Below are 17,493 nucleotides of genomic sequence, written 5' to 3' on the forward strand. Positions count from 1 at the left end.
CAGATAATGTCCATATCGCGAACTGAGGACAAAGGCACAAAGAATAACAGATTACCAAAAGCTGTTTAGGGACTTCTTGCCTGAAGTGTGATTTCAGTTAGTGACATCCTGATTTATAGCGCAGATGCTGAAGCTTGATTGATTATCAGCTCTCTGATCTGAAACCGCCATGTATAGAAAGAAGGCAAAACATCATTGCTTAGGCAAATTACGTTTTACCCCCACTCATTTTATTGCATTACATAAGCTTCCTATTAGAAATATTTTTTTAGAGTTATTCATGCTGGAGATACTGCCAGTTTGCATTTCTGTAGAACTTTTTGCCTAGTACGTGTGATAGCACTTGGCAAATTTGCCAATCTAAATGTTGTCATAACTTACCAGTGCTGACCAGAATTGAAAATGAATTTAGATTTTAAAATGGAATGCCTCTTCTCCAATCAGTGAGTGAGAAGATATCCTTGTCTCTGGGTTTTGCCTTCTTGCTCCGTGGGCAAGGCATGTGCAGTTTTTTTGCAAAGGGGACAGTATGTCCAGTTGCGGGTAGGACAGACTGATATGCTGAGAGGGCTATGCCGAGATGAGTCCATCTTCTCTGAAGCTTGGCAAGAGTCGAGCTGGGGAGGTGGAGTACCTCCTTGGGTTGTGGAAGCCTTTTTTTTAAAAAAAAAAATGCATATGCCCTGCCCATGGAACAAGGAGGAGGCACAACCCACACAAGGATATCTTCCCATCCACTGATGAGAAGAAGCCTTCATGGTAAGCTCAATGTTGCATTCTCACCCCTCCCTCAATACACAGTAATGGTTCATCAGAGAAGAATGAATAGATACTAGTGTGCAGTCTGCAAATTGATGGAACAGTAGTTCAGAAGAAGTGACAATGAGTCCACAGTTTCTAACTTGAGACATAATTTGTTTCTATCTGAACTTTGCATTGTGCTTGTATATTATAGGATGAGGTGGCTTCAGTAAAACATCCAAATAAAAAGATAAAAACGGAAAAAGAAAATGAAGAAAATCCTGATGCAGATCTTGGCATGAAAAGGGAGACAGATGAAAAAAGAGAGACAAAGGAAAACAAGAGGGATCTTAAAAGGGAGAAAAAAGAAAAAGAGGACAAGAAAGAATTAAGGGAAAAAGACATTAAAGAAAAGAGGGAAAGCAAAGTAAAAGATTACAGTCATAGAGAAAAAGCAGCAAAGGAAGAAAGGGTAATTGAGTTCTTCCAGCCACTCACCTGTGGCACATTTGATTGTAATACCTCTATTTTATACCTCACTTTGCATAAAGGGGTGATAAAATCTGTACACAAATCGCTTTGTTCCTGTTTTCTTGTTAAAATTACTTTGTGTCCTTGTTTATGGCACAGTCTATTTAGGAATTGTTTTCTTTTCTTTTTAATTTATAGACAAATGAGTCCAAATCTGATAGCAAAGATAAACCCAAGAAAACCCCATCTCCTGACACTCCTGTTCATATAACAGCAAGTAGCGAGCCAGTTCCTATATCAGAAGAATCTGAAGAGCTGGATCAGAAGACATTCAGTATAGTAAGATTTGTTCTTTGCTGCTAATTAAGATTTACCAACACTTTGTGCTTAGGTAGCACTAGCTAACTGAAGGTATTATGAAAAATGTGATTCGCCATCTGTTGCATCAGGAAAGGGATCAGCAACTTGCAGCTCCTAGCCAAAATCTTGCCCTGGAAGGGAACTGCCTGGCCTCTCAATAGGCCACAAAAGAGTGATGGAAGAATGGCAGCTGCAAACTATACTTGGCAGCAGGGCACTTGATATGAGGCTTTGGCATTCCACGCCCATTTTGGTTTGACACCAGCCTTTCAGGAAGCTCGTTGCCGTATAATGTACAATAAGTGGCATGGCTGTTTGTTGAGCAAATTTCATATTTATTTAGCAAATTGTAGGTGTATTCTGAGGAAAACAATATAGTACTGGGTTTGTTTCCCCACTCCTACACATGAAGCTAGCTAGGTGACCTTAGACTAGTCACAGTTTTCTGAACTCTCTCACCCCACCTACCTCACAAGGTGTCTGTTGTGGGGAAGGGAAGGAGATTGTAAGCCGGTTTGATTCTCCTTAAAAGGTAGCGAAAGTCAGCATATAACAACCAACTCTTCTTCTATTCAACAAAGAATTTTTTTGAGCAATTAAGCCTGTTATTCTGTACATTTCCAAAATGGAATTTAATTACATTTCTAGATCAAACAGGCTATAAAAGGAGGTCAAAGTTTTATCATGGTCTTCAGGTTTCCTCTGTAAATATTGCCTTATTGATAGATAAATTATAGCATTTCATTCTCTGAATTGTATGGTACTGTTTCATTATTTTTACAGTGCAAAGAAAGAATGAGGCCTGTCAAAGCAGCTCTAAAGCAGCTGGATAGACCTGAGAAAGGTCTTTCAGAAAGAGAACAGTTGGAACATACTAGACAGTGTCTTATCAAAATTGGGGATCATATAACCGAGTGTTTAAAAGAATACACAAATCCTGAGCAAATCAAACAGTGGAGAAAGTAAGTATCCTCCAAAGGAGGGGGGAAAGAAATGTTAAAGAGTTTTTGGTTTTTAAACACTATTTATTAGTAATATTGTGGATAATAACTATAACATTAACAGTAATAGCACATTATAAAACTATGAACAAAACAGTTACGAAAGAAGGACTAATAATAATAGTTACCAGTGGTGTTCCAAAAAAGGCATACTTGGATCAATGGGTTTTATGTAATCAGTTCTTTAATTTTCAAAGAGGTTAAGCAAAGTTAATATGTATTCCATGTTTCTGCTCATTCTGGCGCACTAAGAGTTATGTTCATTAAGAGTTTCTAATAGCAACCGTGAACCAAAACTGTGCATTGCATAGAGGTCCGTGGAGGGAGAAGGATGGGGCAGAGGCTCTGAGGCAGTAAAAAAGCTACACATGCATTGTGCCCAACTCAAGATTCCACACTCCATTGTGTGCTGTTCCTTGGGGAGGGCAAGGTGTCTTGTTTTTTATTGGCAATGTTCTCTTGAATATTAAAAAATGTTTAGAAAAGATTCAGGATAGATTCATACAGATTTGTTTTTCTGCCTCAGGGAACAAGCCTGTATGATGCAGGCATCTAGCTTGCTGCATGTGGTGGAAGTGCTGCCTGGCAAGTTTTTTAATGCCCAGGTTGTGCCTTTATTTAAATAGTCTTTTGGTTAGGGCCTTTTTTTTTTTTTTTTACAGGGGTGGGGCAGTATACCTAGAAGGCAGGCACAGTGCTGAAGAGAAATTGTGCCTATTGACCATATAGAAGTGTTCTGTGAGGGTGTATCTCAGAATGAAGGAGGAATGACATTTTGAAGAGGAAGTTGTGCTACTGTGTCGTAATGCAGTCTGTACATTCACCACCAGATGGGGGTTGCCCGTTAAATCACTATGGTCATCCTCTTCCAAATTCGGTGAATATATGTTCGAAATGTAATGAGACAGCTTTATTATCTAGGCCAGGGATCGGCAAACTCATTAGTCAAAAGAGCCAAATATCAACAGTACAACGATTGAGATTTCTTTTGAGAGCCAAATTTCTTAAACTTAAACTATATAGGTAGGTACACTGTTTATTAACTTAATAAACTTTAATTAAAGTTTTAAGTCTTAATTAAACTATAGGTACACTGAATAAAACTTGATATCATACTTAATAGTGATCTTATTTATTGATAAAAATTAAATTGTAAGTCCCTGCCATTTCCCCCTCCCCGTCTGGAGGCCTGGTCTACCGCCATAAAAGCCTATTGGTAGACCTGGCCTCCGGAGGCCCATGGAAGCCAATTAGTAGACCTGGCCTCTGAAGGGGGACTTTTTCCCCTGCTCGGAGTCCAGGTCTACCGACAAGAAAGCCAGTGGGTAGACATGGCCTCTGAGGAGGGAAAAAAGTAAGTAAGGGATCCATAAAATTAAATCATTACAATGACTGACAAACACTACATTTTCCCCATCTGCATTCTCAATAAGCCCCCCTGCAGAGTTTTGAGTTGTGCATCTGAGTGGAAAATCCAAGGCAAAACCTCCCAATGGCCAATAAATGGCCAATAACCCCCATGCAGAGTTTTGAGAATCTGGATAGAGAAAATGTGCATCTGAGTGGCAAATCCAAGGCAAAACCTCCCATTCACTGGCAGGGCGAAGGTCTCGCCTGTCCGTGCCGACCTCCGAGCCACGGCCCCTCCCAAGAAGCCGGCTCCGCTATCTATCTCCCCCCCCCCCCCGGTCAGCCAAAGGTCCACCCACGCTCAGCCAGGGATGAGGATTTTGTCCCGAGTCGGCAGACTTACTGGCCGACGCAGGATGACAAACCGACGACTCCGACAACTCTTCCACCCCTCGCAGACAACGAGAGGAGCTGAGGGAGGGGGGCGGGCTCCCAGCGGAACAGCCGGTCGGGAAAGAGGCGCGGGCAGCCGGGGAAGCAGGAGGCGGGGCAGGGAAACCGCCCGGCGCACCCCGCCTAACAGCTGGGCAGGCGGAGCCCCACCAGCCTCGAGATGGCCCAGCGCAAGGCGGAGCCTGCCTCTCCCCACCCCCTTGCAGCAGCAGCCTGGGCGGCCGGCCGCCGCCTCTCCCCACTGCCTCTGATCCCTCCCCGCCGGAGAGAGAAAGAGGGGGGGAGGAGGGGAGGCCAGGGGAGGGGGGCGCCGCCTCCTGCTCGCCTGCTGGCTCCTCCCGCCTGGGGCGCTCTGGAGCCCGGCGGGAGCGTGACACCTCTGCCTGGCTGGGCTCAAGGATGTGGAGGAGCCGCATCAGCCGACGGACGAGGGGGTGGGGAGGCGGAGAGCTGCACTCAATGGGCCAAAGAGCCGCGTGCAGCTCGGGAGCCGCGGTTTGCTGACCACTGATCTAGTCAGCAGGCCTATTTAAAACAAAACTTAGGAATTGACAGTTCTTTCAGCAACCAGGATCTAGTCCTAGAGGCTACAATCAAAAAGACGGCCACTTTTTCAGTAATATGTATATGCTGCTCAGCAAGAATGGTAACTAGCTGTTGAGCTGAATGACCTCTTACCATAACTAAGAGTGGAGCAATGAGCATACTCTAACTCTTTTATAATAATTACAAAAGATTACATGGGATACTGTCTCTACCTCCCCTATAGCACAAGGGCATGGTTGATCATTTGAAGGGATGTGAAGATGGAAAAGCTGTCCTGTAAATAGCTTGCACATCTCTTAAATACTGGAAAGTGTAGATCCAAAGTTAAAGGTCTGCATGCTACAGAATACATACTCTAATTAGTCTATATCGCAAATTCTTTGAAATGTTATGGTCATAAAAGATCTCACAGAACTGCTGGATATATAATTTCCTGTGTGTGTGTGTTTAATGTAGTTATTGCAAAATTCAATATAGAAATTTTATTTTTGGTTTTTAATGTTTCATAATGGACCCCACCATAATTAATCCAAATTGCGGTGTGTCATTGCATCCACACAATGGAGAACCAAGTATTTGCATTAACATTTGAAAAGACTAAAAAACTAAATCACTTTTTTTCTTTCCAATTCTAGAAACTTGTGGATTTTTGTTTCTAAATTTACAGAATTTGATGCCAGAAAACTACACAAATTGTATAAACATGCAATTAAGAAACGCCAAGAAACTCAGGTAATGGTTTATGTGTTACATGCTCTTAATCTGGATTAGTGGATTGCAGCAAATAAACAATTACTGTTGAATATTTCTAATAAATATTTAAGTGGTTATTAAACTCTCATCAAGCAAGATTTATTTGAAGTTGTAATGTTGCAAAAATGAAAACTGAATAATAATTTCCCCTTTTTTTCTTTCAGCAGTACAGTGACCAAAACAGCAGCAGCGTGAATACGCATTTGCTAAGAAATCCTGGTAAGAACCTCTTGCAGAGAGTGTTTTCAGATGTTTGAAGAAATCCTATGCACTTTGAAATAAGAAATAACATGAAATGAAATAAATAATAAAATAAGCCGCCTTGAGCCAAGAGGAGAGGCGGGTATAAATACCTTAATAAATAAAATAGAGTGAGTGTGTGTTCCATGTAGAGATTGTATGTAGTATTCTATTTCTACAAACCTGGGTAAGTGTATCTGTGAACAACACCAGTCAGTATACTATCAAGGTATAATAGTTTTCTGGTGCCTTAGTGCAAAGAAACAAGTAATTTTTGAAGCAACAAGTTTTAGAAGTATTTTGTAGGTTTTTTTCAATAATTAAGAATGCATAGAAAAAACATACTAGGTCAGCTCCATCCTGGACAGGTGCATTCAGATTGATTCAGATTTATTAAGTCTGAACGCACCTGTCCGGGGAGGAGCTGACCTAGTTCAACAGACAGTTATTCAGGAGTATTTAATAGATCTCTGCAGCCCCTCAAGGGACAGATTCCTTCTCTCTCCAGTGTCCAAGAAATCAGAATGATGCTTATGTTCCAGGCAATCAGTCGCCTGCTAGAGATGCAAGCAATAGAGCCAGAGCTGTAGAAGGAAAGATTTTCCAGTACTTATTCTAGCTTATTTGTTGTGCTCGAGAAAAAGAGCTACTGGACAGCAGTTCTGGACTTAGAGCATCTCAACACATTAGGAGGCAATTTCATGCGGAGGCCCTTGAAGAAGGGGCTTTCTAGACTCCATAGACCTCGAGGCTTACATTGATGTCACCATTTACCTGTCTTCCAGACAATACCTCCCATTCAGTCTCTCCGCCTCACAGGTCTTCACCAAGCTGATGGTTGCGTGTCACCCACATGCTAGGTTTTTTTTAAAAAACCTTGTAGTAAATTTTGTCCTACATCTTTGCACTGAAAATCTCATCCCCACTAGGTTTTTTTTTATTATGAAGCTGTCTGATTGTTCTTGTTCCTTTGTATATATTTTAGTGTTGTAAATTAGACTGCTTAGTTTACATAAATGTCATATTTGTTTATTTTTTTTAAAAGAGGCTAGTCATTTATGTTGTCTAAATGTCTGCAGTGAACAAACCTGTATTTTTTATGCAAGCAGATGTGGAACGACTGAAAGAAAACACAAATCATGATGAAAGCAGCAGAGACAGTTATTCCTCTGACAGACACTTATCACAGTATCATGATCATCACAAAGACAGACTTCATGGCGATGCCTACAAAAAAAGTGACTCTAGGAAAAGGCCATATTCTGCCTTCAGCAATGGAAAAGATCATAGGGATTGGGATCACTACAAACAGGATAACCGGTGAGTTCACTTGTCATTCTCCTATGTATCTGTCCTTACCCCATAATCCCCGTCCAACATTTCTCCTCAATAAGATGTAATTAATTTTGAGTTCATAAAACATTGGCCTTAAGAAGGGCAGCATAAGAGGAGTTTATTGTCTTACTGTTTCCTGCTTCACCCCCAAAGATTTTAGAGCAGAGAAGGGGTTTCACAAGTGTTCTGAAGCTGTGTTAGGCTTTCAGCTTAGCTTCAGGCCATTAATATTAGATCATGAACACAACGGTCACCTAAGCAGTGTCACTCCCTTTTAAGTCCATTGGAATCAATGCACGTAGAAGGGGTAACTCTGCTTAGGATGCACTGTAGATGATGGAATAGTAGTATTGTGCTGGACACACAGCTCAGGCCAAGCTCTGCAAACGATATGTCTGGTCATTCAGGTAGTAGGAGTAATAGTTGTGTAATAAAAAGAAGCTGGGTATATAGACAAGGAGGCATGGTCCTTACAAGTCACAGCAAGAAATCTGTGCTTGGTACAGTGCCCAGTAGTGGCAAGCAGAAGCCAAGAATGTGTATTTAAATCCCATTCCTGGAAGGTGTTGCCATTTTTGCTTCCCTCTACATATCGAACAACATAGCCTTACTTTTAAGGAACTATGTAAATTATTATTAAATTAAATTATTGGTGCAGTTCTTATGAAATACTGTTTTAAGCTTGCTTTCTCTAGTATTATTTTCTTATTTTTTTCAGATACTACAGTGATGGTAAACACAGAAAGCTAGATGACCACAGGAACAGAGATCACAGGTCTAATTTGGAAGGAAGTTTAAAAGACAGTCGATCGCATTCAGATCATCGGATACACTTAGATCATCGGTCCAGTTCAGACTACAGTCATCATAAATCTTCAAGAGACTATAGATACCATTCAGACTGGCAAATGGACCACAGAGCTTCTAGTAGTGGCCCCAGATCACCACTAGATCAAAGATCTCCTTATGATTCAAGATCTCCCTTAGGACATAGATCTCCTTTTGAACATTCAACTGATCACAAAAGTACTCCTGAACACATGTGGAATAGCAGGAAAACATAGCGAAAACTAACAATTTCTGGACTTTTTTTTTTAGCCATACACAATAAATTAACACAATTGCCTTACATGACTTGAAAGACATGGACCGGATGTGCTATCAGTAGCAGTATTGTTACTACTTTCCAGTATGCTAGTTCTATTATCCCAACAGAAGAAGAAATATTTTTGTATTTAAAGTTTTAATGCTGCACTGTGCTGCAAATGTTGCCGCACATTTTTTTAAAGAATTTAAAGATGTTTACTTTTTACAGGGACCTCAACACTGCCCCACTCAGACTGGATCTTAATCTGAACTCTTGTCAAAGTGGTTTTATCTTGAATGCAAGTTAAATTATGTTTGTAGATGAGCATTCACACATTATTAACCTGTGATCATATTCCAGGAAGGAATCAAGAGGATTAAAAAAAAAAAAAGACTCAAGGACTTTGTTAACTTTCCAAAGCTACTTGTTTACATTGTACACTGCAACCACCTTGCCGCTTTTCATCACAAGCTTGAATATTTAAATTCTGTTCCTAGATAATTGTAAAATAGCCAGGCGTTCTCCAGGTTGATCAGCTGTAATGCCTTTTTACAAAATGGCTGTAAATTATTGTAAATTAATTAAATGAGTTTTCCCCCTCAGACTTTTCTAATTTGATTGCCTTAATCAAATTTAAAAAATATTATTTTAAAAATAACTGATGGATGTGGTGCTCATATCATAAAAAAGGAACTTCTTTTCCCTTTCTGTTAGCAAATTTAATTTATTTTAAACTGAATTACTAATAAACTGAAATTATGTTCCTGTGAAGTATATACATATATATATTGGTATTGTATTTAAAAATTTACCTTCTGGTACTACTGGAGTTTAGTAATACAAACATCTTGCGAAATGAGCATGGGTTTAAAGATTTCCACATGAACAGTAATATGTCTTTATAGAGTCACACACTCTGCAGAGTCATGAAGTATTCTTTAATAAAGATAGAACTGTTAGAAGGCTTTCTCTTCTGATAGTTCCCCAAGGTCACTCACGAAAGGACAACTTGTTCAGTACTGAATGTCAACGTAAAATGTTCCATAAATGGAGGGCTGCATTTAATTTATATATGTTGACACCTGCATCATAATTTGACCTATCTTCTCTGAATATTTAAAATAATTTATGAGTACAACAGTGTTTGTCAAGAGATGTGAGGCCCTGGAAGAAAAATGGAAAAATTCAAGGTGGGGGGGGGGGAGCCCCTTTTTTCTATTTCTTTTTCAGTGGAAACTTCTCGAATTTAATCTTGGCAGAAATTAATATTCTAGAATGTGTTTAATGATAATACATTATTGAAGAGTTTGGTGATTTCAGTGTTACGAAGTTTAGCTTAATATCCAAACATGCTAGCAGTCCTATTGTGACTCTGAGAGAATTTGCCCAAATAATAATTATTTTGTTTACTACAGAATTTGTTTTCTCCCTTCAACTTTTTTCTTTCCTCTCAAAATGGCAAAAAATAAAGATACATGTGCTAAGGATAGTATAAGATGCAGTACTGGAATCAAAACTATTGGATACACTTGATCTTTTTCTCATAGAAAATGAAGAGATTTATACTTTTAAATTCTGAAAATATGCCAAATAGTACATTTTTATACGCTAAGGTACAAATGAAGCATTTATGTTGTTCAGTAAAAGTAGTTTAGGTGTGACAGGAAAGCAAGTACTACATATATATATTTTTTTTCAAAATTTCACTGTTCTTCCAGGGGAGAACAGTAGCTTAAAATTCCCTGTAGCTTAAAAAAATTCCAGAAATTGTATATCTATATGGTTATGATATGACCAGAGAAACTGACTATAAAAACAGTATGCAGTTATTGTAATTATGAGCTTGTACTGCATTGAAGTACTTTATTACTTGATGAGCACAGCTGTTTTTCTAGTGATGCTGAAATTCACAATCTTGTTTTAGAACATGGATTTGTATAGTTCATAAAGCTGAAGTGTGTACAAGTTACCTACTTTATGATACCAGTCAAGGTTCTGTGCATGTACAGATTATGTTTACACTTTAAGTCCTGGGGACACGTTGCAGTATCGTTCAATACCAAGTGTCAGAGTTGTAGTGGGAGAGGGGTGTGCAAAGGAACGAACTCTACTATCTCTAGAAGATGCTTTTACGATATTTTCCTATATGTATATCTGTCCTGTATGCATATCTGCCAATGCAAACAGCATCCTGTGTGATTCAGTAATTTAGCTGCACAGAAAGTTTGCATCATGATTGCCATATATTAACTTTAGGGTTACCAGCCTCCAGGAGAGACCTGGAGTTCTGGAATTATAACTGATCTCCAGACTAGAGAGATCAGTTCCCCTGGAAGAAATCGCAGCTTAGCAGGGCAGAGTCTATGGCATTGCATCCCACTAAGCTCCCTCCCCAAATTCTGCCATCCTTGGGCACCACCACCTGATCGGCAGAAATTTCCTAAATCAGAGTTGGCAAACCTACTTAACATTTTAAATATAGATAGTCCCCCCCCCCAAAAGCCCCAAGTTATGGATAGATTCTTCTCTGAAATAAAGGCCATTTATGCTGGGCTGTTTCCCTCGCGGTCACCCCACCAACTGCTTCAGGGCTTCCTTTTGATTTTGCATGCCTTTCCTGACCATCAGAGGTTGCCTCGCGCTCCCCACGCATTTTGCTTGCAATTTCCAGATTTTGGCTAAAACAGCATCTGAAAAACAAAGGCAAATCACATGGAGTCACGCGGGGAGAGTGAGGCGACCTCTGATGGTCAGGAAAGGCATGCAAAATCCAAAGGAAGCCCTGAAGCAGTCAGAGGGGTGACCGCGAGGGAAACAGCCCTGCATAAATGGCCAAAGGCTCACTGGTTACATTGAAGTTAACATTAACTTTCTTGTGATTTTCTGTGCCATGTGAGGAAATGTGAGGAGTGCTAGTTAAGTGGAATTGGAGCATAGCATGCCTCAAATAAGAGATTTACAGTATGAGCCTGAACAGGGGGCCACTTATTGGCAGCCAGTTGCAATGGTGGGAATTAAACATTGGTCAGCTGCTTGGAAAAGAAGCCCGGTGGCCCAGAGTGGTAAGCTGCAGTACTGTAGTCAAAGCTCTGCTTACGACCTGAGTTCGATCCCAATAGAAGTTGGTTTCAGGTAGCTGGCTCAAGGTTGACTCAGCCTTCCATCCTTCCGAGGTTGGTTCAACGAGTACTCAGCTTGCTGGGGTGAAGTGTAGATGACTGGGGAAGGCAATGGCAAATCACCCTGTAAACATAGTTTGCCTGGTAAACGTCATAATGTGACATCACCCCATGGGTCAGTAATGACCCGGTGCTTGCACTGGACTTCAAAGTGGCTTTAAACAAGGCCATTGCCATGGCTGCTGCCTGAGCTGCACCTCTGACCTCTTCTTTGGAGGGGAGTTTAGACAAGGCTGGAAAAAAAGGTCAGCATCCAAGCCTCAAGCCATTGTAACTACAGGGCTTTCTCCAAGGCTGTCTTTGACACTGGCTTCTTAGTCTCTGGGATTCACTGGAGCCATCCCTGCAAGGCTCAGTGTTTCACGCCTGGTAGAAATTCCAAGATGGTAAAGATTGGGGCCCAGCAGAAGCTGTTACAGCCAACTAAAACTAGGGAAGGGGGGGAGACAGAAGATACAGATGAAAAAGAAGGTTCTGAGCAGAAAAGAAAATGAGTGCAGCTGCTCAGTAGAGCAGGCTCACAACGTCCTGTCTGTTTGCCAGACGGGGCCAAACTGGGATCCTCCTGGAGTCAGGAATAAGCTCACAACCTTGCCTGCATCCAGGAGGAAGGTGCTTCTCCCAACAGTCTAGACTGCAGCACCCTAAGAACTGGAGAAGATAGAAATTCAGGTGGCAGCAGATGAACGGGGCAAGTCCTAGTTGCAGTTTTCCAATTTGTCAAACCAAGATAAGTCTCAGCTGGAGCATAGAATAGCATCCCATCCAGCATCTCTGGAGAGGCCTTCTGAAAGAGATAATTGAGGCAGCTTTCATTAAGCAGAGCCCAAAGGGAAAAATCTAACCTTTCTGCAGCGTAGATAAATGAGCAGGTATTAATGAACAGGTCATGTAAATAAGGTATCAGACCCTGCGTTGACATTGCCCAGGGACACTTTGTCACAGCTACATGTGTTTGGTTAGGGAATCTGCCATTTAATTTCAACTGACCTGTGAGTGTATGGTAAATATTACTAAGATATTCTTGCTTTAATCATCTTTATAATGTAGGCAAACAAAGCTTTGCAGACAAATGAAGTGCCTGGAACCAACAAGTGGTGAAAGGTAAATTGATTCTCATTTGGTCCTTTTATTTTTTCTGAAGAAAGGTGTCAGTTATTCAGATGACGAACAATAAAAATATCAGCAAAATAACACTTCTCAGTAAATGTGGTTAGGTTGAGCTACAAGATCCTGCTGATTTCTATGGTATTTGTTTTCCTAGTCAGTGTCCATACATTACAACTTTTCAGCCCAGTCCTACTCATCTTGACGAGAAGTGTCCCATTATTTTTCAAGTACGTGTAAACAGACTTAAACAGGTGTACATTCCACTGACTTCAGTGAACAGATGAGTAATCCTAGAAGCAGCATTTACTTGGTGTCTATGGCAGCTGTAGTATGCCATCTTTGTATACTCTGCCGGATTCCCTCTGCCGGATGAAGGGTTTAGCACCGATCAAGAGTTTGTAAAATCCTTAGCTATGTACTAGTTAATGGAAAAATCTAGACTGCAGAATTGTTTCGATGGGATCAACATGGACACTGGGATTTTCATGTATTATGTAGGGAAAAAAGCTTTTAAGGAATTGTAGAGATAGATAATTTGGGTTTCCCCCCTTACTACTAATCTCAAAGATTCTCTCACAAAGGGTTAAGCACACTGTCTTCTGCCATAGCCCTTTTAACTGACTTCCAACTGCTTTCACTATTCCCCATTTCTTAGGGCATGCTCAATTAGCAGGCTGATTATCTAGACTTCTTTTTGTTACTTTACAAAGTTGTATTGTCTGTGGTATTTGGGAAGTCCCTTGAACACAAGAGAAACCTTTTCTGAAGGTAGCCTCGTTTTGCAATTTTACTGTTCTACTGTTATTAGTGGTGCTGGATATGGGAGAGCTTGATTCAGGGGACCCATTCAAGCTTGAAGTTTACAGGAATTTTGACCAAGAATAGCAACTCCTGAGTTGCTATGAGCACCTGTTTCCAGCTGCTCTGTAATCACTTGTTCCCATGACCCAATTTAATTATCCACTATAAAGAATGTGGATTAAAACATCCACAATTGGTCATGTAGCCGTATTAGGTAGAGTGTTCAGAGTGGTCTCTATTTTCCATAGTCCTCAATGAATATATATTTAGAAAGGAACTCAGTTCTTTTCTGTTCCCTCTCTGCCACATCAAGCTGCCTTATTCTGTATCAGACCACTGACCAGAGGGTGTGTTATGTATTCTTGAGTGGCAAAGGGTCTCAAGGGGAGGTCTTTCGCATCATCTACTACCGTTCTTTCAACTGGAGGTGCTGGGGATTGAAAGTAGCACCTTCTGCATGCCAAGCAGAGGATAGGTCTGAGTTGCTTTAGGTCTGAGTTGCTACTAGTCATTTTACTCACTTGTTGGGAGAAGCCATCTTTCCTTTTGTGCATCCTGAATCTACTGCCCATCAACTTTATTGGATACCCTCTGTACCTGAAATATTGGGGGGGGTGATGTGTAAGAGTGTGTGTGTGTGTGTGAATGTAGATTTTACTGCATTAGTCTTCAGACTTTCTATTGGGAAGCTCTTGTTTTTCTATCAGCATCTTGGGAAGTAAATAATGTAAATGAACTTTAAAAAAACTTTATTGGATACCCTCAAATTTACTATTTTGGAAGTGGTAGAAAGTTCTTAGTCCCCTTTCTACACTGCATATTTTTATAAATCCCTTTCATATGCTCCCCTTAGTAATCTTTTTTAAACCATAAAGTCTCAAACTCATCTGCCTTTACTCATAGCAAAGTGTAAGGGTACCAATGATGTGGCCAGAGGAAGTTTACTTAAAATGATTTTTATTCATCCTTTTGAGAGTAGCAAACATTACTGCTGGAAATCTACTATTCTATACCAAAGACTTGGAGTCACATATTGTTTCCATAGAACTTTATACTACCATATTGTTGATGTAAGGTGATACCTGTGGCTTTCAGCAGAACATGCTCAAAAGCTCTCCTAAAACAGTACACAATGATGGGAAGGAAAGGCATTTCCCTTCGAACTCTGCAAACAAACAACGAACTAGAAACCTGCCCAAGTTTGAAGAGGCCACAATTTGCATACAGAAGGCTCAATTCAACATGGCCTCTTTAGTTTGGAGACATATGAAATGACTTCAGTATTGCATTGCTTAAAGTAACCACGTTGATGCAGAAATGAAGTCACTGTCTTCCAGTGTTGACAACACACTGATGTAGGCTCTGGTGTTTCCTGCTACTACTCACCTTGTGTGATCTCACATTGTAGCCTCTGGCAACATGCAAGGGCCAAAAGGTTCCTGGTGTAAAGAATATTCAGGCCTAGCAAGCCATTCAAGCTTGTGTGAAGTGCATTACCAGTCTTCCTTCTGCTGTCTGCAAGCATCCACCAGGGGTCAGTAATAGCACATCGAACATTCCACAGCATGGTATGTAACTTTATTCTTCTATCATAATAATTTAAAGTATTTATACACCACACAGTCACTTTTTTAAAAAAAACACAAACTTATACTTATTAGTTTATCCATGAACCACATCTAAAAGGGCTTTGCAAAAGACTGGGCACACTGTGGGGATTTTCAAGCATAAAAATAAGTTTGAAGCCTTCTAAGAGACAGCCATTTGGAGTGTCTGTGAAAACCAGCGTTCCCTCTAAGTGTAAGCTTTCCCCAGGGACCTCTCACTAGCTTCAAAATATCCATATGTTTGGCATTAACTAAAGCTCTCTTGGCTGTGGAGGACTTAACAGCCAACATGTGCAAATAACATTTTTCTCCAGAAATCCCACAGCAGGAACAACAGAATTTAAAGAGAGAGACACTCCAGGTATTCTAACATTTCTGAAATATTACTTATCGCTGGGCTTCATGATTTAGATATTAGAGTACATATATACTCACAAGGCTTGGGAACACAGGAAATTAGTTAGCACAGAGATGTTTACAGTGAGCTCCCACTGCAGTTGCAACTCTAGGCTTGTCTACAGAATTCTTCCACAAATACCTTTCCACTTGGCACACTAAATGGTAAAATCCAACGACTCTAAAACTAACAACATGTTCTTCTCCGTACAAGATGGGAGCACTGGGGAAGGGGGGGGAGAGAGGAGGTTGTTATTTTTCCTTGCCCCAAATTCTATGCTGCTCTAACAGTGAATTAAAGCCGTTCTTTTAAAGATGTAAAGGTTGCATAAATTAATTGAGTCAACAAGGATAGAAACAAACAGCAAACACTCTGAGACACAGTATACTCTGAGCTTGCATACCACCCAGAAATTTCACCTGCACTTATAGCGTAGGCAGTACAGAGTTCCACTACAACAACGATCAATGTTATCAAATTGGTCACCGAGCGTTTGCTGTATCAATTTTGGCTGGTGGTATCTCAGACCTATAAGGAAAGTCTATATTGTTTCCATATTTTAGATGGGGGCTCTGAAACAAAGATTTACCTCAAGCCGTCGATAAGAGTCTACGGCTACACCAGGTCTCACTAACCCAATCTTCAAGCCAGACCGCGTGTATGTGTAAGACATGCTGACTTCCCCAGCAATCTGTGTGGCAGATCAAGGAAATTCTGGAATTGACAAAAATGGCACAGCCCGTACAGGCCTAAGACTGCGATCCTGATGGGGCGGGGGGAGCCAAAGCTCCTTAGGAGCTAGTGTGACCCTGCGCTGGCACAAGTGCCTATTTAACTTGGGATAAGGGGCACTTACGCCATTACGGGTGGCACCAAGCCAGCATTGGGAAGCGACACAGCGGCGAAGGACTAGGGCGCCAATGCTGCCTCCTGGCAGCGTTCCAATGGCACAAGTCCCCACGCCGACATTCTGGGAGGCATTCCTGAGGGCAGAGCTGCCTTTAGGCAGATTCCTAACCCCTTTCACCCTAGGAACGCCCCATCGTGCTGCAGCGTTGCACCTTTTTTGGTGGCATAGCTTCACTGTAGTCAATGGGGGCATTTTCCTTTTAAAAATAATTTTAACACAATTTTTAAAAGGTCCTTGGTTCAATAACTGGCATCAATTAAAAGGATCTCAGGGAGGAAAAAAACCTCTGCCAAATCAACCAAACTAGGCTAGATGGACCAAGAGTCTGACTTGGTATAAGCCAGCTTTGTATATTCACAAAATGGTGCTTTTTATAGCTGCAGTAGGAATAATGGACGTTCCCATAGCCTTATTACCTTTAGCAGTAGTCTCAGCTACACCAATCATCTGGTGTAGAGTTTGGCATCACGATCCTACATAATTTTGCAACCTACATGAACAACGCAGCATGGTGTTGACATTTCTGATCTCGGGGGATCTCCAGTGTGTCAAAGCAAGCCTCCCCAGGTAAAAGGAAAGCACAGATTCCCCTCCCCCTCCAGGTATAATTAAGAACAAATAAAACCTGGCTAAGCCAGCAGAACACACTTTCAAGTGTGGGGTAAGCAAATCACAAGAAGAGCAAAATCGAGGTACACATCAATTCCTATAGCACATGGGAGGGAGCTTTGGCCACACACACAAAACCACTGCAAGAATATGACCTTCCCGTGTTGCACTCATGAAACCTGCTAAAGATTGGACTGGAACCAATGATGGAGCAACCTAAGCCTCATCTTTGTAACTGCTTCCTGATGAAAGCTATTGTCCCTGTTCCAAATACTAACATGTGCCGAACAGACTGCTGGTTTCCTAATATTCTGCCTCTCTCTAGACAAGAAAATAAGATTAAAGCTCAGAAATAGAATTTAGAGGGTTAGTTTCTTTTTTTTTTTTAGGTAGACAAAGTTTCCACATTTTGGAGTGGGGGAAATCAAGCTGAGTCAGCCTGACAGGACCTACCACAACTGCAAGGGTACACATTTACTACGAACATCTTGAAGACAATCATATTTATATATATTTCTATCAGAGATGGAATCCAAAACCATA

The 17,493-nt window shown here is 40.9% G+C and overlaps 1 protein-coding gene across 2 annotated transcripts in view; it reads left to right on the forward strand.

Moving 5' to 3' along the window:
* The window catches only part of CHD1 (chromodomain helicase DNA binding protein 1), a 66,941-nt gene extending 58,011 nt beyond the window's left edge, over positions 1-8,930 (forward strand). Inside the window, exons 30-36 of one of the 2 annotated variants that reach the window (XM_056849246.1) lie at positions 956-1,213; positions 1,411-1,551; positions 2,356-2,534; positions 5,558-5,654; positions 5,840-5,894; positions 7,025-7,235; positions 7,969-8,930. In XM_056849246.1, the coding sequence (XP_056705224.1) occupies positions 956-1,213; positions 1,411-1,551; positions 2,356-2,534; positions 5,558-5,654; positions 5,840-5,894; positions 7,025-7,235; positions 7,969-8,314 (1,287 nt within the window). In that variant the 3' untranslated portion in view covers positions 8,315-8,930. The remainder of the gene's footprint in view (positions 1-955; positions 1,214-1,410; positions 1,552-2,355; positions 2,535-5,557; positions 5,655-5,839; positions 5,895-7,024; positions 7,236-7,968) is intronic. The other variant, XM_056849247.1, reaches the window with a different exon arrangement.
* The last annotated feature ends 8,563 nt before the right edge of the window (positions 8,931-17,493 follow it).

The sequence above is a fragment of the Euleptes europaea genome, chromosome 4 (genome assembly GCF_029931775.1).
Source record: "Euleptes europaea isolate rEulEur1 chromosome 4, rEulEur1.hap1, whole genome shotgun sequence".
NCBI lineage: Eukaryota > Metazoa > Chordata > Lepidosauria > Squamata > Sphaerodactylidae > Euleptes > Euleptes europaea.